The sequence below is a fragment of the Balaenoptera physalus genome (genome assembly GCF_965194825.1).
Source record: "Balaenoptera physalus genome assembly, chromosome: 1".
NCBI lineage: Eukaryota > Metazoa > Chordata > Mammalia > Artiodactyla > Balaenopteridae > Balaenoptera > Balaenoptera physalus.
The window spans coordinates 44,514,304-44,540,989 of record NC_138882.1 but is presented as its reverse complement, the minus strand read 5'-3'; the positions used below and the strand labels follow the sequence as shown (position 1 = coordinate 44,540,989).

Below are 26,686 nucleotides of genomic sequence, written 5' to 3'. Positions count from 1 at the left end.
AGCTGGACAGTCCTGAGCCATTACTTAGCATAACCTCTGCTAACAACGATAGAAAAGTAGAATGAAACTAAAAACCAACAACCTGATCCTGATGGAACCATAGGTTAGTGAGGAAGCAACAATCTTCATTGTTTACTCCAATGGTTAACTTATAAAACAGAAACAATTGTTACCTATCTTATAGAGTTATTGTCAGGATTAAGTGGCATCTCCACTAAAAAGTAGTATTAGTCCAAGGCATAGTAAGGAAAATAGGGAACATGCATTATAATTTGTTATTATTTTAAGTTGTTGAATCTTATGTTTCCCAAACCTATTTGATCATGGAACTCTTAATTTGTATATAGAATATCTGTTAATATCTTGCAAAACTATTTTTTTTTTACAACACAATTAGGAAACATTACTTCCCGTCAGTTTATATGGAAGGTTGGAACCATGGTGTTTAGCTACATGCCAGAGCTGGGAATTGGTCCACATGATGATTTTTCTCTCAAATGTAATCTTGGATTTAAAACAGGAAAAAGGAGACTATCAGCTTCATGATGAGAAGGGGGAACTCAAACAGAATAGGAGAGAAATAGTCTGTTTCTGGTTAATCTTTTAGCTAAAATTTAAAGCATCAGTTTATAAAACCAGAGAAAAATATTTGTGAATTATTATTGTACTTTATTATTTTAGGGAAAATCATGTCATTGTAAAAAAAATTCCCATTAATGTGTTTTTAATTTTTTATTCTTAATTGTGATAAAAAACACATATCAATGTGGTTTTCATGATTGATAGATGCATGTGTAGATTGCCTCTATACATTGTACTTATTGCTTTTTTTTTAAGATTTTTTTTTTGATGGACCATTTTTTTAAAGTCTTTATTGAATTTGTTACAACACTGCTTCTGTTCTATGTTTTGGTTTTTTGGCTGTGAGGCATATGGGATCTTAGCTCCCCTACCAGGGATCGAACCTGCACCCCCTGCATTGGAAGGCAAAGTCTTAACCACTGGACCACCAGGGAAATCCCCAGTTATTGTTTTTTAAATTACCCATTTCAAAACCTTTTAGTCTTATGGCTGTGCCACTTTCTGAAGTAACAGTGTGACACTGTGTGTAGGGTTTAGACTTCCTGGACCTGGCTTGGAACCTTGACTCTCACAGTGTGAAACTGAACCTCTTAGGGCCTCATTTCCTTATCTTTAAAATGATACTAATAATACCTCTTTTGTCTTCTAAGGATGATAAATCTTACCTATGAAATTTCTAATAGATTATAGATACTCAAAATAAAGCTGCTTTTAGGAGAAATAAAAGTACCCAAATATAAATTTCTAGTTTATTAGTAAAATATTTTAAAACTAATATAAGATAAAGACTCATAATTCTTCACCTTTTAAAAAAGTTCACATATGTAATTTGTAAACAATAAAAATTTCAGAGGAATAGATGTTACAGTTGGGTTTGATAATATATATATATATAATATATATATATTTCAATTTTACAATTCTTAAGTTTCAGGTTCTGTGATAGATAGATATTTAGAATTCTGGCTGGTGGCAAAGTACATTGTCACTACATAGATACTTGATAAGAAAATAACATTAACCTGAAGATAATTATTTAAAGAATGGTATCTCTGCTCTCTCCTTTTTGGCCTAGGTATTCACCCTGGACATAGCAAGACTTTTTTTTTTCTTTTTAACTTGACCTGCCTTTTCATTCAGTTACATGACCTTATTCTTGTTTAACACCTCCGTCCCCCATTGTTTCTTGGTTTTCTTTTTTAGCATATGTGTTTTTCGTCTAAGACCGTTTTTCACACCTTCCTACTTTCCTTCAGTACACATCACCTCAGATGTAAACTCTTTTCCACTTTATTTACAGACATCACTAGTAAATGTTTCTAACATTCATTTGTTATTCAGTATTTGAGAGATGAGAAATTCTTTATAGATATGAGAGAAGAAAACAATGACTGTTAACTGTAGAAACTTGTAAGGATATTAATGTTTTCTTAAGTAACTAAACCAAAGTCTAATTGAGAACTGTTTCAATTCACATTGAATAAGTGTTCTGGCTAATTATCTCATTGGTGTTTTAGTTTCAGCTTCTAGTGATGATGAGGACTATAGATTTTAATCAGACATTAAGAATTTAAAGATTTACTTTCCTCTTTGATCTCTTGCTCTTACAATGTAGTGATAAAATCGACTGTGAGAGAATTATAATCAGCATCATTCTTATTTTGAAATATATAGAGGGAATTAACATGTGATGGGTTTCTACCATGTACTGAACATTTTCCTGGGTAATAGGTATTAACTGCATTTTATAGGTGATTGTATAAACACAGATTGCTCTGATCCTCTAGTTTTTGTTGTTTCCTCTATGAAAATGCTCACCAGTGGAATTTAAAATCTTGCTCAGAGGTCATAATGCATGTCTAGCATGAGCACCTTCACTCTATCCTACTGTAGTAAACCTCCCTCTTGAGCTTTGCTGCCCTTCTTTCTAACAGAACAAGTGGGAACAAGTGTGAGGGCAAGGGGACAGAACAAAATAATTGCATGTCATTTCATTCAGCTCAAATCAATTTAATTCTGATCACATTTCTTTCTCCTAGGAAGAGGATTAGGAGCACCACACATAAATGTGAACAGAAACATGTTATCAATATTATTTGTTCATAAAACTAATGATCTCTAGGCCCTGCTTTCCTTCAGATCCCTTGCCATCTCATCCTACTCTCCTCTTAAGTTGTAGTCACACTGTACTTCCTCAAACATACCACTCCTTACTTTGCCTTGGGGCCTTTGCTCTAGTTCTTCCCTCTCCCTGGAAAAAAATACCACACCCTCCAAATCCTTAGATGGCCAATTCTCTCTTGTGAATCTGCTCTCAAAGTCTTCTCAGAGAGGTCTCTCCTGACTACCTACCTGAAGTTCCTCCTTATCCTATTACCCTCTATTATTTCCTTCATTGCATTTATCACTGCCTGAACCATCTTTTAATATATTTGTTTACTGATTTACCAGCAGTGTGCTCCATTGGAGAAGAGTTTGCATCTCTCTTGTTCAGCACCTGGAGTAGTGCCTGAAGAGTAGCAGACAATACATGTTTGCTTAATGTGTCAGCTGGATTATTCTCTTAGACTCCCATCACCTAGAGAGGTGCTGTGTGGGATCCCTTCAGACTCTGCCACTCCCAAGTTGTGTCATTTTAGAGATGAATTTAATGTATTTCATCCTCCATTTATAGATATCCTCTATCTCACGTCTGTTCTAAGACTTAAGCAAGATAATGCATGAGGAAATGTTTTTAAACACTAAAGATCTATGTAATGTGAAGTAATGCTACAACAGGGATCATGGTGCACAGAGTAGGGTTACTACTAGGGCCTGAGCCTTGCTTGCACTTTCCATGTATCATCCCACTTAATCCTCACAGCAACCTTGTTGATAGAATCTTTTATTCTGATATTACAGATGAAGAAACCAAAAGTCTCCAAGCCCTGAGGGCCTAACCATAGGGAATTCTTCTCACACATTTACATAACAAATAGTTTTAATATTCTAAATAATGTTAAATGATTGTTTAATTCATTCTTTTCTTTTCTATCCTTTTTAAAGATCCTGATGAATTTGAGCAGATATATGAGCCTCTGGATGTCAAAAGGAAAAAGATTCATGTGGTGGACAGTGGCCTCACATTTAACCTGCCATACCCCTTGATCCTGAGACCTCAGAGAGGAGTTGATCTCATCATCTCCTTTGACTTTTCTGCAAGGCCAAGTGACTCCAGTCCTCCGTTCAAGGTAAGGAGAATTTATGTAGCATTCCATTATCTGCCACATTCTTTTGCATTGTCTTGTAGCTATCTTAGTCCTCCCAATTTCTTATCCCTTTAGCCTATTTTCTACATTATTTTCAGTAATATTTCCAAAACACAGATGTGGTTCAGTCACTTCCCTGCTTAAAAAAACTTTTAAATGACTTCCCATGACCCTTGTTCAAGTTCATAGTCCTGAGCAGGACAAGAATGATGCAATATATCTAAAGTTCATGAAGCAAATTAGGCTGAAATTTGGGAGTTAGCAGGTAAAAGATAAGTAAAACGATGCACGGGGAGTGTATACTATGAGAAGAGAAGAGGACGTAAAATAGTATCTTGATGATTCAACAATAATATCAGGGGAAAAGGACACAGACCAAGGAAATGTGCAGTGTTATAAAACCAAGTCAAGATATTTAGCAACAGGAAGTCTTTGGTGAAAAGCAGTTTCAATAGGGTTGAGAGGGCAGAAGTCATACTGCAGTGATTGGAGGGTTAAGTGGAAGTTAAGAAAATGGAGACAATTCTATAAACTGTTCAAGGAAGAAGGAGATGGGCTATATCTGCACGAGGATGTGGAGAATAAGAAAATTGTGTGTGTGGAGGGGTGTGTCGGAGGTACTCGAGTGTGTTTAAATGTTTCGATGGTTAGGACTCATGAATGAAGAAATGTTATTGGAGAATGGAGAGATGACATACATGATAGAGTTACACCCCTGGGAAGGTTACAGGGGTACGGAGTGGAAGGAAGATACAAAAATACAGGTGGAGAGGAGTCTGGAAATGTCTGTATTGGGCAAGAGAGAAGGGGGGAAATTATGGCTATGGATGGAGTTTAGCTGTTAGGCACTGAGAAGGGAAGATGGGAAAGTACTCACTTGATAACTTCTAACTTTTAGAGGAATTAGGAGTCAGCATTATCTTTTGAGGGTGAGAGAATGGAGGAAGTGGAGCCAGGGTATGATGATAGTAAAAGTCTGCCTATATGAAGAAACGAGGAAAAGTTCTGACTAGGGCAATGTAGAACAATTGCTGGGCAGCACTCAAGTGAGACCACGAATGTTATTTGTTCCTTTTGCCTCAAACTTTCTTTAGATGCAGCTCAAATGTTACCTTTCTTGACCTCCACAGGTATAGTTTTAGTACAAAGGACTTAGTAAATTCGTCTAACAGCGATTTTCATGTTCTACTCTCCATATTTGTTTACATCATATTGCTTCCACTGTCTGTGAACTCCTTGGGAACTAGAATACTCATTGTGTGTGTGTGTGTGTGTGTGTGTGTGTGTGTGTGTGTGTATGTTAATCATTTGGTTCTAATTGCTTTATAAGTGCTAGCCCAAATTATGAGTATGTAGGACACTTTTTGTGGGTGAATGAATGAAATGCTATAATAGATATGAAGTTATTATTCCAATTTCATAGATTAAGAAATGGAAACTCACAGAAATTAAGTGACATAGTTCATGATCTCCCAACCAGGAAGAGTCAGTGATAACCCAGGTCTCAGACATCTGTTTTCCTTTATATTGTACATGATTAAACTGTTTGCAAGACTAATAATGGTTATAATAATGCTTTAATATATATATAAACCTCATATTTTATTTAATTTCTATTTGTTTTTTTTTTTTTTAATTTTTGGCCATGCCGCAGGGCATGTGGGATCTTAGTTCCCCGACCAGTGATCGAACCCATGCTCCCTGCAGTGGAAGCACAGAGTCTTAACCACTGAATCGCTAGGGGAAGTCCCCTAAACCTCATATTTTAAAAGTGCTTTCATATTTTACCTTTTTTGAGGCAGTCAGTGGTATTCAGACAAAGAAACAAGGATTGATGAGATAAGAAATCTCATCACATCAACAAATTAAATAAGATAATGGGTGAAAAGAGCATAGCTCAGGATCTGGCTAGGAAAGTGCTAGTTAAGAAGTAGTCAAGTTGGACCAAATTCTAAGGCTCCAGAATGAAAATGTAATGTTCTTCTCCTTTCACTAGCTGCCTCCTTTGTACACACTGTGTGTGTACTTTTCCCTGCACTGTGTGCTATGTGCTGTGCACAGCAGTTAATGGTAAATATAGTTCTTTTTTTTTTCATAACTATGTAATATCTTTGTTTATTTTTTAAATTTATTTTTATTTATTTATTTTATTTTTGGCTACGTTGGGTCTTCTTTGTTGCGCGCAGGCTTTCTCTAGTTGCGGCGAGGGGGGGCTACTCTTCATTGTGGTGCGTGGCCTTCTCATTGCAGTGGCTTCTCTTGTTGCAGAGCACGGGCTCTAGGTGAGCGGTCATCAGTAGTTGTGGCACGAGGGCTCAGTAGTTGTGGCTTGCAGGCTCTAGAGCGCAGGCTCAGTAGTTGTGGTGCATGGGCTTAGTTGCTCCGCAGCATGTGGGATCTTCCCGGACCAGGTCTCGAACCTGTTTCCCCTGCATTGACAGGTGGATTCTTAACCACCGAGCCACCAAGGAAGCCCAAAATATGGTTCTTGATCTTGATAAAATTTTAGCTTTTGGTGGGGGCGAAGACTTTTATACACAAAGTCATTTGGAAGGAAGTTAAGTAACTTATTGTTAAATAGTTACTTGGGTTTATATAACTAGGTGTATTATAGGAGATCCATACGAAAATAGATTGGTGTGTCCTGGAGTAGATGAACAGGGAAATAAATGAAATAGGATGAAAATGGCACAGAAATGTCAATGAGCACATCTGAGGAGTGATCTGATTAGAGTGATAGATATTACACTCCCGTTAGGAGTTTACGGTTGGATGATAGCAAACAGAGAATCAGTGAAGCGTTTCCAGCAGACAAATGACTTTATGAAATTGGAATTTTAGCATGATTAATCTGGCAATGGAGAGTAGGATGAATTGGAGGATGGAGAACAAAAGATTAAAATTAAGAGAGATTTACTGTAATGCAAGCATAGGACAGTGAAGTACTGAACCAGGACAGGTGACTGTGAAAACCAAGAGCAGGATTTGATGACCCATGAGCAGCAATGGCAGGTTAGTTTCAATGGATGACGCTACCATGATAGTTTAGAAGCTCATTCTGGTGGTAAGAGAAGCTGATTATTCATTTCACCAATGGGAGTGTAAAATGTCAAAGCCATCATTTTATATATGAATCAAAGCTCCACTACATTAATGAACTGATATTGGAAGAAGGTTTTAGAATATTACTTTCTACCTCTAAAAAGAACCATTGTACTTTGTCTAGTTTTTAAACATACTTTGATTCACTATTTCCAATTAAGAAGAATACTTGTAAAAAATTTGGAAATTTGGAATATACATCAAGTGCTTCTGCTATTCATAGACAATGGCTACTGATATTTTGGTTTTTACTTTTTTTCTCTCTTCACTGTGTGCGTGCGTGCATGTGTGTGTGTTTATTAACACTAGGGTCATATATTTTTGCTTCTTTCTACCTAAAGTTACATTGTGAGCATTTTACTATGCCATTAAATATTTTAAAAAACATAATTTTAAGCACAGCATGGTATCTTTATATGTGGGTATGCATGAATTTATTTAACAATGCTCTCTTTTCACCTTTTAGGTTATTGCTATCTTGTCACCTTTTTCCTCTAATGATCATCCTTGTGCATGAATCTTTAATCACACTTTTTATTATTTCTTTAGTTGGCTTCTTAGATATGCATTAGTTAAGATTTTTAATAAGTATTTCCAGATCACTTTCTTAAAAAGCTGCACCGTTTTACATTACTATATTAGATTGTACATGCAAGCCCTTGTTTTACACAGCTTTGCTGGCATGAAAAAAATATTACAGCTGTGCATGCTAATAGATGTGCTTTAGAATTATTTTGTCATCCTACCCCTTACATCCTACCCCTCTTCCTCATATGTGAATATATACTTTAACTATCCTTTAACTATTGGTTAAATTGGTTATTGGTTAATATATCCTTTAACCAATAACAATTGGTTATTGGTTAATATATCCCTTAACTAACCTTCAACTATCCTTTAACTATTGGTTTAGTATAGCACAAAGCCTATAATTCTGGAATGAATCAGAGACTTAATATAAAGGAAATTGCAATATATTATATGTAATACATTTTTTCCTCCAAAAATGAACTTCAGGAAATTCAAAGTGAACAAAATGAACTTTTCAGGCTCATTTGGAATACTGAAAATGATGTTTTAAACTTATGAGTGTTGTTATATAGAGTGTCATTATAATAATATGCATTTCAATATGGATCTAAAAGATTACTCAAATATAGTTTTTAAATTAATAAAAATATACTATTAACGCTAAAGTAGAATAGTTATTTTAGGTATAATATTGTAAGGTTTAAAAATTGAATCTACATCAAAGTTTTTGATAGAAAGGGAGAAGCTCCAATGCAATACCTGGATATAAGCAATATGATTTTATTAAGGTGATTAAATAGTGAATAATTTTCTATTTTTGAGACTAAAATATCGATACCATTTGAAATTAAAGAGTAGAGCAAAAAATTAGAACCATTAACTTTATTTCATAAGTATAGTTAAATCTCAGATTTTGTCAGGGAGATAGAGAATGATGGATATCATGGCTTTTGATAAAGGCAACAAAGTTCATATTATATTTTATAACTGGCCTTGAAAGGTCATGACGTCAATGTCAGTGATACTGGAGTTCTTTTGTTTTTTTTTAGATTAGTGGGCACACACCCTAATAATAGTCCAACTATAAAGAGCCTCATGACTCTAAATAGTGTTATTAAATGATTTAAGAAAAACAGCTCTGTGTTTCATTTTGTCAAGTTTCTTTTTGTTAACCATTTGGAACTTAGATATATGCTATCCAAATTCATTTTACCAGTAGGATCCATCCAGGGAAAATTTTAATAGGATTATCTTTAATTTTGGTCATAAAAATAAACCAGGGTCTTCATATTCAAGTCTGCAAAATAAACAGACTAAATTTAAGGGGGAAATAATTTTGGATGTCTTGAGGAGAAAACAAAGAATATAGGGAAATTTAGTTTACTACTGGAGAGTTTTTTCCTTTACCTTACAAAATTTTATGGAGAATAATAGATTTGGGTTGTTATGCCATAAATTATATTATTTTATATTATGTTGCTGTATATTGGACATAAATCTCACTGTTTTTCAGGCCTTTTTAAATGCTCAATGACCAGAAGCCAGAACAATGGGTTCATTCTCTTAAAAATAAAAGAGAAAGAAAGGGGAATTCCCTGGGGGTGCAGTGGTTAGGATGCCGAGTTCTCACTGCCAAGGGCCCAGGTTCAATCCCTGGTCGGGGAACTAAGATCCCACAAGCCGTGTGGCACAGCCAAAAAAATAAAATAAAATAAAAAATAAATAAAAATAAAAGGAAAGAAGGAAGGAGAGAAGGAGGCAAAGAAGGAAGGAGAAAAAGAAGAAAGAAGCAAGGAAAATTTGAAATGAGCCAGTCTTTACAAATTATAGAAGTAATATATCTAAATTAACTTTATCTCCCTATATTTTCATTCAAGGTCAAAATTTCAGTTACCCACAAATAACACAAAAAAAGAATCTGTATTTTTCCACACTAACTTGATTTATTTATTGACCTTATGGCATGATCCTTGGTTTAGAACCTCTGTATATGATGTACTTATAGTTTTTAGGTTGGATGAAACCAGCATGGCCAAACCAATCCAAGTGTTAGCTCTGTGGGCGTCAGTCCACCATGGCTGATGAAAGGAACTGCATGTTATTAAATGAAGCATTTACAGATTTACCTCTTATGTTAGTTTCCTGGGGCTGCAGTAACAAATTACCACAAACATGGTGGCTTAAAACAACAGAAGTATATTCTCTCACAGTTCTGGAGGCCAGAAATCGAGATCAAGGTGTCCTCGGGGCCACACTCCCTCCAAAAGCTCTACAGGAGAATTCTTCCTTGCCTTTTCCAGTTTCTAGCAACTCCAGGCTTTCCTTGGCTTGTGGCTGTATAACTCCAATCTCAGCCCCTGTCTTCCTATGGCCTTCTCCTCTGCGTGTGTGTTCTTGTAAGAACATTTGTCTTTCGATTTATGGCTCACCCAGCTAATCCACAATGATCTCATCTCCAGACCCTTAATTACATTTGCAAAAACCCCTTCTCCAAATGAGGTTGCATTCACAGGTCTTGGGGGTTGAGGGCATGGACTTGTCTTTTGAAGGGCCACCATTCAACCCATTACACCTGTATTGGTCATGGAGGATCAGATGCCTTGTGATGAGGAAATATACCCAACATTAATTTCTCCTTACATATTTTGGTGAATGTATAGTAACCTCTTAGCAAAAAAGAACTAAGAAGTACAAAGTGCTCTGTAAGTTCTATACACTGTTAGATATAGAAAATTATTTCATCTCTACTGCATTATAAAGCTCTTGGAACCTAATATAATACACTTTTTGGAAGTGAGAATGACCATAACCACAAAATAATAAATTCTAAATTGTCGTTTATATCCATTGTATCTTATACAATTGTTGCTTCAATAATTTTTTAAAATTCTGTAAACTTATTTGCACAATTATACTCCATACCTCTCCCCAATCTAAAAATAGATTTTGAATAATGAGAAATATCTTAGAAAACACATAGCCTAGGTTTATACAGGAAAAAAACCCCTCATTTCCTCTAGAGAAAAGCTAATTTATTATACATATATAGATTAAATTTAATTTAAGTATATATTTATTTACATATATAAATAAAATGGCATATATATGCCATTAACACTATAGTTTGAATATATTTCTATGTTATTTAGATTGTTTTTCCTATCCTTCAAGATGTTTTAGTACTTAAAAATGAGCACAAATATCTTACAAAGTATCACTTGGAAGGACACTATCAAGTTTTTATCTCCACAGAAAATCATTTTAGTTAGTACTATGTAAATTTACCATGAATTAGTCTGTGGAAATCTGAAGTGTCTGCAGTGTCAAACAATAACCAAAATGGTTGGTTAGAACACAGTTCTGGCATATTGCTGTAATTTGTGGAGCAGCAATTTTTTTGCTCACTGCATTCTTCTAAAATACTCTTTTCAAACTCGTCTGCTCTACTTATAGTTGTGTCATTGTTTCTTAGCCATTACAAACAGAGAAACAAGACATCAGAGAGGAGATGGCTTTTCCATCCTGTAATCACTGCCTTTACAGTCATCAGTTTTTAATCTTTTCCATGTCAGAATCATATAAGGAAAGGGAAAGTTTCCATCACTTCCTGATTCCAGCGTAAAATATTTATCTAAAAATAGCTCGGTCTTTTACCTCACGCAATTCCCCTTTTCCTCTTTCTCCACACATCCACACATCACTGGTCATACCCTTGAGTCATGTTTGTAAACACTAGAAAGCTCCTTCTTTTCCTTGTTCTCACGCAATTCCACAGCGTGAACTTTTAGTTTTATTTTGATGTTGAATAATCCTTAATGAATAACTGTGAACAGTGCTAGACAAGAAATAACAGGCTGAATAATTCAACTGAACAGGAAGAAAAATGATTTAGAGATAAAAGTTTTCTCAAGTTTCAAACAAGCAATTATTCATATATATGTATGGGATTTTCAGTGAAATATAATCACATTTAGCTTAACAGTTTATGAAACAAACGCTTTAATATAAATCAAATCCTTTGTTCTCCCAGATTTTTATTTCTCAGTAAATGGCATTGAGAGAGTCGATCAACTTAAAATTCACGACATTCTAGAAGCATCAGGAACAGTGAAAGTTCAATGAAAAACATATTTTTCTCTGAATTTAAGGTGCTATTTTATTTTTTTATTTTATTTATTTATTTATTTATTTTTAACATCTTTATTGGAGTATAATTGCTTTACAATGGTGTATTAGTTTCTGCTGTATAACAAAGTGAATCAGCTATACATATACATATATCCCCATATCTCCTCCCTCTTGCGTCTCCCTCCCACCCTCCCTATCCCACCCCTCTAGGTGGTCACAAAGCATAAGGTGCTATTTTAAAGTACTTGTTTTCTTAAATATAAATTACTGAGTTTTTAAAAATACATGATCTCATTTAATCCTCACAGCAATGTTCAGGAAGATAATAGTGCTAACTTTATTTTACAACTCATTTATGTATATATGAGTTGCTGAGAAATAAGAAACAGCTGAAATGTAGATAAAATGGGATTGGGAGCCTGCTATTTCAAGGATAGTACACAACCTGGTCCATGTGCGTTTGTTGTTATTTATGATCCCTATGGTGCCATTAGGAGAGCATCACTGCATAATTCCTCCCACAAAATAATTTCTTCCCTGTTTAGCTGTAGTGATAAGCGGTTTGTCTCAGATCACCGAGCTTGGAAGTCAAGATGTGCTGGACCTTTCAGGCTGCACAGCCCAGGCATGAAGCCATCCATCATGTTCCCTGCCTCTTCCATACTGCACTATCATATCTATTTTTTATCTTTCCCATTGATTTATAATCCCTAAGTATCCAAGGACAGCCTCTCTCTTATGCCTAGAACATAGGTGCTCAATTATAACGTTGAATGAATTAATAAGCACTCTGAGGAAATAGTCCAGGTATACTGCAAAATCTCATGGCAAATAAATACTTTTTTCATAGCATTTGCCACAGTTTTAAACCTGAAGTGTTATTTGATTACTATCTCTCACCTACCAGGTTATGTACATCCCATAAGAACAAGAGTTTCACTCAGTGTTATGTCCCCACCTCCTAGCATGGAACTTAGATTGGCAACTAATGATTATCACTGAATGAATCAATGTGATGACAAGAGTAGTTCAAAAACTTAAGATGATAGTGATCATTTCTCTAAAACTTCCCCTCTTTAGGGATTTCCCCAATACCATTGCTATCCCTCTTTCTTTTTCCTCTTTTCTTTCTTCACTTTTCCCCTTCCATTTCTTTTCTTCTCTTTACTGGCATTTATTTGTCAAATATTTGTATAGCATGAAATATGTGACAGGCATGGTTCTAAATACTGCACTCATATTAATTTATTTAATTCTAACAGCAGTCTTATGAAATATGTACTATCATTGCCATCTTTACTTTATATTTGAGGATATTGAGTGTGGAGACATTAAGGAACATGCCCAAAGTCCCAGAGCTTGCACTTCAACTCAGGCAATCTGGCCCCAGAGCTGGTGCTTTTCCCACTACCACAGTCTGCTTCTTATTTGTCCCTTTTGCCCTTCAGCTGCATTTCAGTAGAAATAAGCTCTATTCGCTGCACCTCTCTGTATTGATTTATGTTCTTTAGTTTAAATTTAATTATTTTTTGTGCTTACCCATTGTGTTAGTCAGCCTTGATGCAGAAACAAACCTGAAACCTCAGTAGTCGACAGCAAACTTGTATTTCTTGGTCACGTTACATGTCAGTAGATGCAAATCAACTGCTGTGGCTGTGTGCCAGGTGTCTTCTCATTCCAGTGGGGATGTATAAGCCTTTTTACCCGGAAGGAAGTTCATATGTGGAAGCAATGACAATCTGCCACGCCCGTTAACTAACTCTTGGTTCCCCTGTATGGCCAGTTCTTGGCCACTGCACATAGAATAACAAACGATGCCAGAAGCTCAGTTTCTTTTCATAAACAAAAGCAAAAAAAAAAAAAAAAGAAAAAAGAAAAAAAAGCTAGTTCAGGGCAACTCAATGTTTTTGCGTTCAGAAAATTTATTAATTTTTAATCAGTTTTGTGGAGAAGATGCAGGTAAAAAATCAGTAACAAGAGTGCTCCTCATTCTGTTTCAACAGATTTATTTTGACTCTGAAGGGTTAAAAAGCATTCACTTGGCTTATAAATGCCCAGAACTCATAATATATACTTATTTCTCTAGCAATTGCATCGACGTAATTTCATTCAGTTCAGTTCATTAATAATTTTTCAATGCCTCCTATGGAACTAGCCCTATACAAAAAGTTGACAAAATAATAGTGAGTTTGTTTATGGAGTAATTTTATATCTTTTGAGATTGATAAGCTTCTTAAGAACAGGGTCATTTTTCATCCTAGCAAGAAGCATACAGCTAGCACATAGTAGACACCTAACTAGTATTGAATAATGTGCAGACCAACTGAACAAATGATCTTTCCCTCTCTTCCATAGGAACTTCTACTTGCAGAAAAGTGGGCTAAAATGAATAAGCTCCCCTTTCCAAAGATCGATCCTTATGTGTTTGATCGAGAAGGACTGAAGGAATGCTATGTCTTTAAACCCAAGAATCCTGATGTCGAGAAAGATTGCCCAACTATCATCCACTTTGTTCTGGCCAACATCAACTTCAGAAAGTACAAGGCTCCAGGTACATTGGGAGTTATATTCTGTAAAGTAGAAATCTGATAAAGACTAACATTAAGCTGGTTCATGCTGACATTGCCATACCAGCTATTACAACACTGAACACTTCCCTTACCTTGATAAATGGCTACTATCCTGAGACCCCGAGTACTCTCCCTCTTTCTTAGCCCAAGATCCCCTGGCTCCTCATAATTCAGAAACTGAAGGGTGAACAACTAGCTCAGTAAAAATCTCTGGGGCTTTACTCCACAACCTCAGATTGTATTTGTTCTGATTGATTGGTACCCTTGTCATAGGCATTGTTAAATATTTTAAATACTACCCTTGAAAGGGAGGCTTTGTTTCAGAACAAATCATGCAAAAAATTCTGGGAATGTTAACTGACCATAAAAATTAATGTTATCTAGCAGTACGATATGGCTAGTAATTTCAGCTTGCCATGTTATATTTCATAAAAAAAAAGAGAATCAAATTTAAGGCACAGGCATTTTGTTTTGCCACATCTGGAGGAGTCTATAGACTCTTCTGTATCCTGGAAGATATTGATTAACAAAAGGAGATCTAGAGATTGACAGGCAAGATGCTAAATGCCTCAAAATCATATTATTTTAGGACCAGAAAATGTAGCTGTGAAAGGAAAGACAAAAACTAGTCATGGAGACTATAGAGAAGACAGTGATCTTCTTCTAGATAGTGGAGGAAGTCAGAGAAAAAATCAATAGAGATGGAGATTATTATGAGTCATACTTCAACACAAAAGAAGGAAGAATTTGTTGGCATTTCTAGTTATTGAACAGTGGAATACTTAAAACCTAGAAAATTTTGAATTTTCTATCACTATTAATTCTCAAAAATAGGATGTGGAGGGGATTCCTGTGACATGAAGACAATTAATCAATGTTTGGATTTGGGTTCTACCAGAAGCAGATTCCAAGCAAAGGGTTCAAGTGCAAATGGTTTATTTGGGTGAGCTAGGAAACCTTAGTAAGAGAGCAGGGAACTGATAAAGGGAAGAAAGGCAGACAACAAAAGATGTGTTAGTAAGCTGCTACCACTAGGAGAACCTGATCCTGCTGGGAAACTCTAGGAAATGAAATAGAACCTATGGTCTGGAATCATCCTTCCCACTTACACAGTAAGCGGCAAGGGAACTGGGGAACTTATATACCAACAGCATAGAGTCTTTGGTTGACTGCTTCCTGGGACAGAGTATTATTTACTGGAATTTCCAGCCTAATGCTAGTGAGCAAAGCAGCCTTGAACGGTTACAGGGAGGAGTAGAAAGCTCTTAGGCACAGAGATGCTGATATTGGCAATTGGAAGTTGCCCAGTCAGAACATACGAAAATGGTCAAGTCCAGGAAATATAGGCAGAGGCCTAATAGTGTATACTAAGGATTATATGACCCCTGAAGGGGCTACCTATGTTGTGTTTCTGGCTATTTGTATGTTTTATGCCCTGGATTTTAGAGATAATTTGTGGTTTTCAAAATAACACCATTTGAGACTCTTATATTAGGTGTTCCAAGAGAAACTCAGGAAGAGAAAGAAATAGCTGATTTTGATATTTTTGATGACCCTGAATCACCGTTTTCAACCTTCAACTTTCAATACCCAAATCAAGCATTCAAAAGGCTGCATGATCTGATGTACTTCAATACCCTGAACAACATCAATGTAAGTATCTCCTACAATCATTGACAATGTCAAATACTTCCATATAACATGAACATAGCAATACCTCATTTTAATTAATTAAAAATAAAAATAAGGTTTATGAACGACACCACCCAAACTGTACCATTTTATTTTTCATGAATTATCCTATTAATCTCCAGAAGAACCCCATAACATTCACAAATAAGAAAACAAATGCCTCCAAATTGGCAGAGCCCACATTTTATAATATTATTTGATTGAAGGATAGTTATCCTCAGCTTCTTTCCCAAAGTATCTAGTGTATTTATCATATGAAAAAATAAATTTTAATTAGGAAGAAAATTGATAAAATGGAAATATAAGAGTGAGAAAGTGAGTGTAACCAGAAGTGTAGTTAACCTGCAAAAATAGCATGAATTTTAATGGATACACTCATGCTTTTAAATGTCTTTATTTTTGTGGATCTTGGAAATGTCTCTCAAAGTAGCAGTCTCTCCATTTTTAGCCCTGGAGATATCAGGTATGCTTTGCTTCAGAAATATTAGAAACAAGTCATTCTCTTCAGTATTATTCCTATCACTAGTTTATCTGCTGCTAAGATTCTGTCTCTGTGTAAAATTCTTTAGCTGCTAACTCACCATTTAGGACCACTATTGTGTAATTGGAATCATGTTGGCTTGCGGTTCCACATCATAGTGTCTGACAAATGGTTATCAGTCGTAAAAGCCCAAGTTCATTGGCCTAATTGGATTTTGCACATTAGAAAAAAAGAATAAAAGAAAAAGAAAGAAAGAAATCAAATGGAGAGAGAAAGGTATCATGCCTGATTTGTCAGTCTTTTTGGAGACTGTATGAATGGAGTAAAAGAATGTACCATGCGAATGAGTCTTCCGTGCATATGAGATTTAATTACATTTTGTGATCTAATAGAATACTGGCACATCTAGTTTGCTTGTTTGTTTAGTTTGGTCTGAAACTAGTAATGATCAATTGTGTGCAGTTATAACAGTTACACCATAATACGTTTATTAATCAATGTCTTTAATTTTTGTAAGCATATAAAATTTTTCCCAATAACCTTCAGTTTCTGCAACTCTAAAATGTTTCTTGTCAGCCTTCATTTGTGAATATGTGATAATTCAAGTAAAACATGCTTAGCAACATTTATAGCATATATCATTGTCTAAATAGATTTATTCCTTTTCTTTCTCTTTTATATTATTCAGTGAAAATCTGAAACCCATATGCTACATTGTTTCTGTGGTGATGGTGAAAATTTAAAGAATATTAAGAGAAAATCAGCATTTTAATCTATGATTCATAGGGAACAAACAGGCATTCTCAAAATGGAGTTGTGTTTTATGAAACCTCATGCTGTTAAAACAGAAATGAACTAAGGGTTAATACAGGAGTAATCCTATATTTCCAGTATGAAGCCAATAAACTCAAAATCATATTTTGTACTCCTTGGGATGAAATGTATTAAACTTGATCAGTTGTCCTCAAATGGAAAAAAAATAGCTTATAGGAATATATAAATACCCTATTGGACTTGGGAAAATAAAAGGACACATACACAAAAGTATATCTGTATATAGACATGCATGTATATATACATGTATGTCTATATATATATGTAACTTACACAACTGCATTTCTCTCATTGTTTTCAGTTTTGGTTTATGTAAAACCTTGTAAGCTATTGTCTGTAAAGAATGATATAGTTCTATTTATATATTTTACAAACATTCTTCAAAGTAATTTGTTTGACACATAGATGAAACAGTTAAAGCCTGAACAAAACCAGACTGAATTCCAAAATAACTCTCCTGAGCTCATCAGATATAGATTTTTCACAAGCCGTTTAATTAAACAGGTTTTAATTGCTCCTAAGAAGTTTTCTGACACAGTAAGTAGAAGCAAGGTCATAGACTTTATATCATGTTTAGCTTTTAGATGGGCTATTTGTGTGACTTTGAATAAGCTACTTAAACTTTTTGAGCCTCAGTTTCCTCACCTCTGAAACAGGTGTCAGCACCTATCATAGTGGCAGTAGTGAATCTTGAATCAGGTGATGTATGAACAGTGCCCTGCAAACAGAAGCTGCTTAATACACGGGAACCATAACTATGTGTGTCTATATCCCGTACCGCGATGGATACACCTCAAGACCTTTGCAAATGCCCAGAATTAAGAATATAGACAAGTCAATATAGGTAATGGCAGCCTAGGCAGTAAACACATATATTTTTTGAATGAATGAATGTAGGCTTCCTCTTAAATTATATGACCATTGAGACTTCTGTTCAAGTGATTCTTGGTTGTGTATATGTGTGCGTGTGTGTGCCTCATACCCAGGTAAGACTTCAGTTATCTCTCCCTTGATGACTCCCACACCCCGCTTTTAACCAGGAAAACACATTTTATCAGAAACAAAGCTTCTTGGTAAGTGCTGATAAATAAAGAACAGCCAAACTCTGAGGTAGGATGCTGGGTCACGAGGCTCAATCATGAGCCAAATCACTCATTCTCACACGATTTGACGAGAGTAGGTGACGTATTCACGCTGCAGCAACACGACACATGTTTACTTGCCACAGACTGTCAGAGTTGTTCACCAATTGTGGACACTGTGTATATAAACTCTTCTGATGCAAAGACATCTGACCGCCAATCCCATGGAGGCAGTTTTCAACTTTGTGGCCACCACCACCATGACTTAAGGCAAATTTTCATCTTCAATTCACATTCTGACTTAAATCTTTACTCTGAAAATGTCAACCTGTCTCTGACAGCTCTGTTGCTGTGCTTCTGTTGCTTCATTTTCCCCAGAGATTCTAGCAACCCTGCTTTGCTGAAGCTAAATTCCAGTTCATCTTTGGAGAACTTCTGTCCTGTTTCTGCTCACTTCATGACAGCAGGCTGAGTTTCTCATTAGTGTCGGGTTTCTGCACTTACTCAGTCCTCCCAAATTCCTTTTCACTGAACGTTGCCCAAGTGTTTTTTACAATGGCAACATTTCATGTTGTTTTTTTTTTTTGTCTTTTTTTTTTTTATTTTAAGAAACCTAATATATAGTGACTTACACTGGTAGACATGTGGTATGTGCAAAATGCAGAGGCTTTCGAGTTAAACCAAATTGGGTACTCAGATTTTTGCTTTTGCCTCTTCACTAGGTGACGTTGGGCATGTTGATTAACCTTTACAAATTTTACTTTCCTCATTTGTAAAAGGAAACAATGATACAGATTTTTATAGGATTGGGATGAGGATTAAGTAAAAGAATATAATTTAAGAGCTTGGTGTGTATGAGACACTCTATTGAAACAGGTAATATGTTAATGATAATAATTATTATCCGTGTCCATATTTTTCTTCTGCTTTTAATTATAAATTTAAACCCTTTAAAAACAATGACTTGCCTTATTTACCTTGTATCCTCCAGAGGTACTGATCACAATGCCCGGCACCTAAAATAAATATGCAACAAAATTTTCATAAATCGTTTAAAAAATGTCATCGACTTACTGACTGAAACTGTTGAAGAGTTTAATGTAATAGGAGGAATGAGTGGTGAGTGTCAGGATACAGGGCCTGCTGGTGGGAGGCAGATGCCTGACTGTGGAGAATCTCCAGGCAATGTATGCCTGGCCAGGTAGTGTGACTACATGCTGTACCCATAAACTACCACCTCGATCTAGAGGAAATACACTTTCTGAGGTCTCTTTTCCAGGACCAGTTATCACAGGAAAATGTACTGTTATGCAGTCTCACTCATTCAATTTATTCATTCTGTTGGCATATTCTAAAGACAGTGACAGCATATGCCAATGCTGCATAATCACGAGCTTTTAAAATTCTTTCTCTAGTGATCCTGTAAAGTGTTAAATATTAAGTGTTAATTAAAGTGAGGAAAAGTGTATATCCAGAAGTACTGGTATTTACTTCTTCATTTACTGATATTTCATCATCATGTTAAGAGAGTCTAGGTACAAGTTAAAGTTTTTATCTTTCACAAAATAATTTAGAAGCTTATTATGTATCATAGCCTTATTTTTTTATGTGATATCTCTAGGCATTTCTTTTTCATTTTAATTGAAGTATAGCTGGTTTACAATACTGTGTTAGTTTCAGGTGTATAGCACAGTGATTCAGTTATACCTATATGGATATCTATATCTATATCTATATCTATATCTATATCTCTATATATGTTCCCTTTCAGGTTTTTTTTCCCTTTTAGGTTATTACAAAATATTGAGTATAGTTCCCTGTGCTATACAGTATGTCCTTGTTGGTTTTCATGGCCTTCTATATCAGGCCCAAATTCATTTACCTTTAATGCTACCTATAATCTTTTTGTATCTTATTTATTTATTAATTCAATACATATTTATTGAGTATCTACTGTGTTGTATCCTTAGGAACTAAGGATACAACAATGCACAAAACCTAAAGAACAAGGAAAACTTTTGAGTGCTTAATATAAGCCAGATATTTCCTTTTCAAATATTCAGCATTCACAACTGGCCTATGAGGTAGGTATTTTTTATTTCTACGTGAGGAAACCGAATCATGGATTAGGTAGGCTGATTGCTGGAAGTCACACTGTTATGTTGAGGAGCTGAGATGGGGCCAAAGGTTTTTTCTCACTCTTTCCTACCTTTTGAACCATCTATCTTTCAAGAAGCCTTATTTCCTAGTATACCCCAAACACAGCTTCCTTTCCAGCCAAACCACTTCCCAGATGTTTCCTATACATGCCATGACCTTCCATCTTCAGCCTCTTTATGAGATTATCCTTTTACTGAGAATGCCCGGTCTTTCCACTCCACTTATCAAATCCTGCTTGTGCTTCAACTCAACTCAAATCTCATTGTCTCCATGAGTTGAGCCTTATCCTGTTTAACTGACCTCCACTGAGCACCTTCTGGGCAGTCATTAATTTCACAAATTTTTATTCTTCCCCTTCCATGTTCTAAGTGCTGGGATAAAAAATGACAAGACTACTTAAGGCCCCTACTTTCATGACACTTTAGTTTTTATTAGGAAGCAGGCATTAGCCAGTAAATCCACAGTAATTTACTCCAGAATATCTTCTTGCATTCTGCTATATTTATAATTTTTATTTCTCTCTCAAAATATACTGTAACTTTCTTTTAAGGCTCATTTTAAATTTTCTGTTGTGCAAATCCAATACTTATTTGTGGAGTGCTTCCAATCTCACATCTCTAAATTTGTTCCTTTTGGGGAAAGATTACATTTTTCATGTTTTCTTTTTTTTCTTTATGCCTTTACTGCCAAATATTTAAAGGATCTGGCAAATTGGGAGACTATTAAATGGCACAAGTGAAAGATGACACCAGTCTTATTTGGGGATAGGTGGTGGGGATGAAGAGGGTTGAGATATAAGGACCCCTGCGAGGATAAAACTGACGGGAAGGATTTGGTATCTCAATGACTTTTGGGGGGAATGAAAGAGGAAATTAGATGTCAATACTATTGACGATTACTCCTAGTATAATTTTAAAAAATAGGAAGACTCAAATATAACATATCGCCTTTTCGAACACATCCTATTGTACCCTGTGTCATGCCGAAAGGTTTGAATTTAGCAACTGATGTAATGCTGAGCTCAGCCACTTCTGTTTACATCACAGGATTATACATCAGGGGTCCCCAACCCCCGGGCCAGGACCAGTGCCTGTTAGGAACCGGGCCACACAGCAGGAGGTGAGCGGCGGGTGAGCGAGCGAAGCTTCATCTGTATTTACAGCCGCTCCCCATCGCTTGCATCGCCGCCTGAGCTCCGCCTCCTGTCGGATCAGCAGCGGCATTAGATTCTCATAGGAGCGTGAACCCTACTGTGAACTGCGCATGCGAGGGATCTAGGTTCCTTATGAGAATCTAATGCCTGACGATCTGAGGTGGAGCTGAGGCGTTGATGCTAACGCTGGGGAACGGCTGCAAATACAGATTATCATTAGCAGAGAGGTCTGACTGCACAGAGACCATAATAAGTCAGTTGCTTGCAGACTCATATCAAAACCCTATCAGTGAGTAGCGAGTGACAATTCAGCTGCATCTTACGGAGTAGACTGGACATAAGCAACACACTTTGGGTGTCACTGTCTCCCATCACTCCCAGATGGGACCATCTAGTTGTGGAAAAACAAGCTCAGGGCTCCCACTGATTTTGCATTATGGTGAGTTGCATAATTATTTCATTATATAGTACAGTGTAATAGTAATAGAAATAAAGCGCACAATAAATGTAATGCACTTGAATCATCCCGAAACCATCCCCCCCCACCCCCCTGCCAGGTCTTAGGAAAAATCGTCTTCCATGAAACCGGTCCCTGGTGCCAAGAAGGTTGGGGACCGCTGTTACACATCACAACAAACGGGTAATCTGAAAAACCTGGTTAATGGTTTCATAGTGTTAATGTGCCACCTAGTGGTTCGAAATGCACATTCTAATTGCATATTATTTGGGTTTTTCCGTTATAAATGTGAATATCCATTTTCCTTTAAAAGAATGGCCTGTTTACTAAAAACACCTTCCAAGGGCCAACTATGATAAACCCACTAGTTCATAATATTGGTATTGTTGATCTTTTTGTGCTCATGAATTCATTGTAAAGGAGTTGACAGCAGTCATGATTAGTACAATGTCCCCTGTAGTTTTTTTGTTGTTGTTTTGTTTTTTAATATATTTTATAGCTTTTTGGGTGTTTGGAAAGAAAAGAAATGATTTTTAGTTTTACTTGGGTACTTCTCTGCAATGAGGGTTGGTGTGTCAAATGTTGCTTTGGTGCTCCTTTCAGAAGGAAAAACCAACCAAAAACTTGCTGACATGGTCTCTAGAAAGACAGGGAGATTATTAAAAGAAGATGTAGTAGGACACATTTGATAGCAGAATTGATTTGCTGACTTTATCATATAATAAGCCCGCTATTGGCTATACATGGTGCCTTTGTTTCTAGTAAGCTTTACAGCCTCACATCTAATTTTAAGCTCCTAAATTTCCTCACATGTGGTCAGTTTAAAAATACCAACAATAAATAGATGCTAGTTGTGGAATGTTTCCTATGTGCCAGGCATTGTGCAAAGTGCTTTATATAAATGATCTCCAGTTCCCACAAAAGCCAAGATTAGTATTATTATTTCCATTTTAAAGAAGAGGAAACAGGCTTAAGGATATAAGTTAATTCCCCTTGATCTCACACAGTCAAGAAGTGACTGTGCCTGGAGGCCCTCTATCAAGGTGTGCTTCATAGGCTTGAAGCCCCCTCTTCTGTCTCCATAGAATTATGTTTCCCTTACTCATGGGAAGATGGGGTCAGCGAATATCTGCTTTGCTTAAAAGACTCAGTAACATTTGAGCCCATTTTTCCCAGAAGACCATTATATATATATAATTATATATATAATTTTATATTTACATAATGTTATATATAATATAATTATATATTTATAATATAGATATATAAGTATTTATATATTTATTTAAAATAAATATGTGTATTTTATATTTTCCCCAGAAGACAATTATATATATATATATAGTTATAATATATATATAATTGTCTTCTGGGGAAAATATATATAAAATTAAAAATCATAAAGCAAACAAAGGTGTCACATTCCTGTGATAAGTCCCTCTTTCTAGAATATGACAGTTTGTTTAAAGTTAACATTAGAGAATAGAGGGCCCTGCCCATTGGGCCTTACATAAAGTCACAGAATATTAACTGCATGTTAGTGTCACCCAAGTCAAACATTTCTCGCCTCCAGGTACTGAACCCAGCTTGCCGAGTTAGATTGGATGTGAAATGGGAAAACCCTACTGTGTACACATCTCCAAGGTCGAGGGCCACACCAGCTCTGGGTGGGAGGGGCCATGGTGTTCTAAACTTCTCAGACTTGCCAAGTATTCCTGCTCATGGCAGTGGGCTGAAAATCATGTGTCTAATACCTTAACATGGCCTCACAATCCCTGGGGAAGGGAATAAAGTGAATCGTGGCATATCGATGTGACTTGCCTCTGGCCCTGAAACTTCTATCTCATTAGTGGATATACATATACGTGTAACTGATTCACCTTGCTGTACAGCAGAAACTAACACAACATTGTAAAGCAACTATACTCCAATAAAAATTAATTAAAAAAAAAAAAACGATGAAATTGTATAGTCCTATCCTGGGAATGGAGTCTACCTGATTTTGTCAGGGTTCAAAAACAGCAGCAGAGCCAAGGTTACTATCCAGGCCTCTCTTCCAAAAGCCCATTCCCATTGTTCTGCAATAACTGCTTCAACCAAATTCCAGATTTTCTCTTCATTCCAAATGTTCCTAACTAGGTTAACGTCATACCAAAAAAGTATATGATAATTACAATAGCAATTCTTAGAGGTTGTATTCACCATTAATTTGGGTATATGCAAAGATTATTCTGAATAAAGAATAGCCATCATCAATAAAATCACAAAGTGTGGTGTTTCCTAGATAGAGGATATCCATGTTTTATAACTGTATTTGTTTCACTGAGAAAGCAGGGCAATTCTCCAGCAATTTCTTTTCTCATTAGGATTAGGGAAAGTCTTGTACTTCCTTGTGGTCTCTCATTTCTGCTTATCTACTAACTATAAAGGACATAAATTCTAGATTTAGTAATTACTTATTTCTTCCCTCTTACTACCTTCCCCATGAAGGACAGAACGAAGATAAATTTACCATGTTACACACATTTTATTCCCTATTTTAACAGCAAAAAATCTGAAACAGGGGCTTCCCTGGTGGCACAGTGGTTAAGAATCCGCCTGCCAACACAGGGAACACGGGTTCGAGCCTTGGTCTGGGAAGATTCCGCATGCCGTGGAGCAACTAAGCCTGTGCACCACAACTACTGAACCTGTGCTCTAGAGCCCGTGAGCCACAACTACTGAGCCCACATGCCACAGCTACTGAAGCCTGTGCGCCTAGAGCCTGTGCTTCGCAACAAGAGACGCCACCACAATGAGAAACCCATGCACCGCAAGGAAGAGTAGCCTCCGCTCGCTGCAACTAGAGAAAGCCGCACACAGCAACAAAGACCCAACGCAGCCAAAAATAAATAAATAAAAATAAATTAAAAAAAAAATCTGAAACACTCCCACAATAGTTCTTTCTCTGCTGGGGGAAGGAATAGTACCTGGTTATGAACTGAACAAGAGTGTAATGTGCACAGAGAAAGACAAACATCATATGGTATCAGTTATATGTGGAATCTAAAAACGTAGTACAAATGAACTTATTTACAAGGCAGAAATAGACTCACAGACATAGAAGACAAACTTATGGTTACCAAAGGGGAAGGGGGGGCATAAATTAGGAGTTTGGAATTAGCAGATACACACTACTGTATATAAAATGGATATACAACAAGGACATACTGTATAGCACAGGGAACTATATTCAATATCTTCTAATAACCTATAATGGAAAAGAAACTGAAAAAGAATAGATAGATAGATAGATGATAGATAGGTAGATAACTGAAAAAAGGAATATATATATATATAAGTGAATCACTTTGCTGTACACCTGAAACTAACACAACATTGTAAGTCAACTATACATTAATTTAAAAAAAATTTTTTAAGTGTAATAGAGATGTTGAATTTAAATATATACATGCGGGACTTCCCTAGTGGTGCAGTGGCTAAGACTCCTTGCTCCCAATGCAGGCGTCCTGGGTTTGATCACTGGTCCGGGAACTAGATCCCACATGCATGCCGCAATTAAGGGTTCACGTGCCACAACTAAGGAGCCAGTAAGCTGCAACTAAGGAGCCCACGAGCCGCAACTAAGACCTGATGCAACCAAATAGATAAATAAATAAATAATAAAATAAAATAAAATAAATAAATATATACATGAATGACTCAGAGATTTCTCTTTCTATTTCAAAGAGAATACTATAATAAAAAGATTAATTATGTATATATTTTTTGACCAAACAAATGTTTCAATGAGTTCAGAACAGCACTAATTATACATCTTTTGCTTCTATTCACAGGTAATAAAGAATGCCATAGTTGAAAGCATTGAATATAGAAGACAGAATCCATCTCGTTGCTCTGTTTCCCTCAGTAGTGTTGAGGCAAGAAGATTCTTCAACAAGGAGTTTCTAAGCAAACCCACAGCATAGTTTGTGTACTGGAAAGCGTAGCAATTTCTGATGCGGAGGCAGTCTGAGATTCCATGACAACTGGATTTAAAAGCACAGGACAGATATTAGCACTGGTCTCAAGAGACTGGTTAATACTCAAAGTTGCAGTTATTTAGCTGCATGAGAATAATACCCTTAAATGTTTGTTAGATTGACAGGTGATGTCAATTGCGTAAAAATATACTTAGCTACATTTTCTATCAGTATGAATTTCCTGATGCAAATGTAGGGACATATGCTGTATTTTTAGACATTCCTCACCAACTATCTTATGTGTTCCCTTTTTAAAAATGTGGTTTCTTTTTTAGACTATTTAACGGTTCAGTCTCAATACGTAATTCTTTGTATTGTGTGTGAATGTAAGTCACTGACTGGATTTATTTGTGCCATGAGACAACACTATTTTTTATTTATATATGCATAGATACATATATGAAATAAATACATCTATATACAAATGAGCAAGAGGTAACTGAGTTTTTGTTTGGTATCTTTAATGAAATATTGCACCATTGCTATGACAGATGCTCAGATTCATGGCTTTCAAACGCAAAAGTTGTTAAACCTAAACTCAAATGTGAAACGTCATTTTCAATCATGGTGATTTTTCTTAGAAAGTATGTATAATTTGTTGAGCAAATGGCATACATTTATTCAAAGTGTAGAAAAAAAATTTA

The 26,686-nt window shown here is 35.9% G+C and overlaps 1 protein-coding gene across 5 annotated transcripts in view; it reads left to right on the top strand.

Moving 5' to 3' along the window:
- The window catches only part of PLA2G4A (phospholipase A2 group IVA), a 157,376-nt gene extending 130,906 nt beyond the window's left edge, over positions 1–26,470 (top strand). For 4 of the 5 annotated variants that reach the window (XM_082472967.1, XM_082472963.1, XM_082472964.1 and 1 more), the window contains 4 exons: positions 3,628–3,812; positions 13,947–14,142; positions 15,657–15,814; positions 25,857–26,470. In XM_082472967.1, the coding sequence (XP_082329093.1) occupies positions 3,628–3,812; positions 13,947–14,142; positions 15,657–15,814; positions 25,857–25,988 (671 nt within the window). In that variant the 3' untranslated portion in view covers positions 25,989–26,470. The other variant, XM_082472966.1, reaches the window with a different exon arrangement.
- The last annotated feature ends 216 nt before the right edge of the window (positions 26,471–26,686 follow it).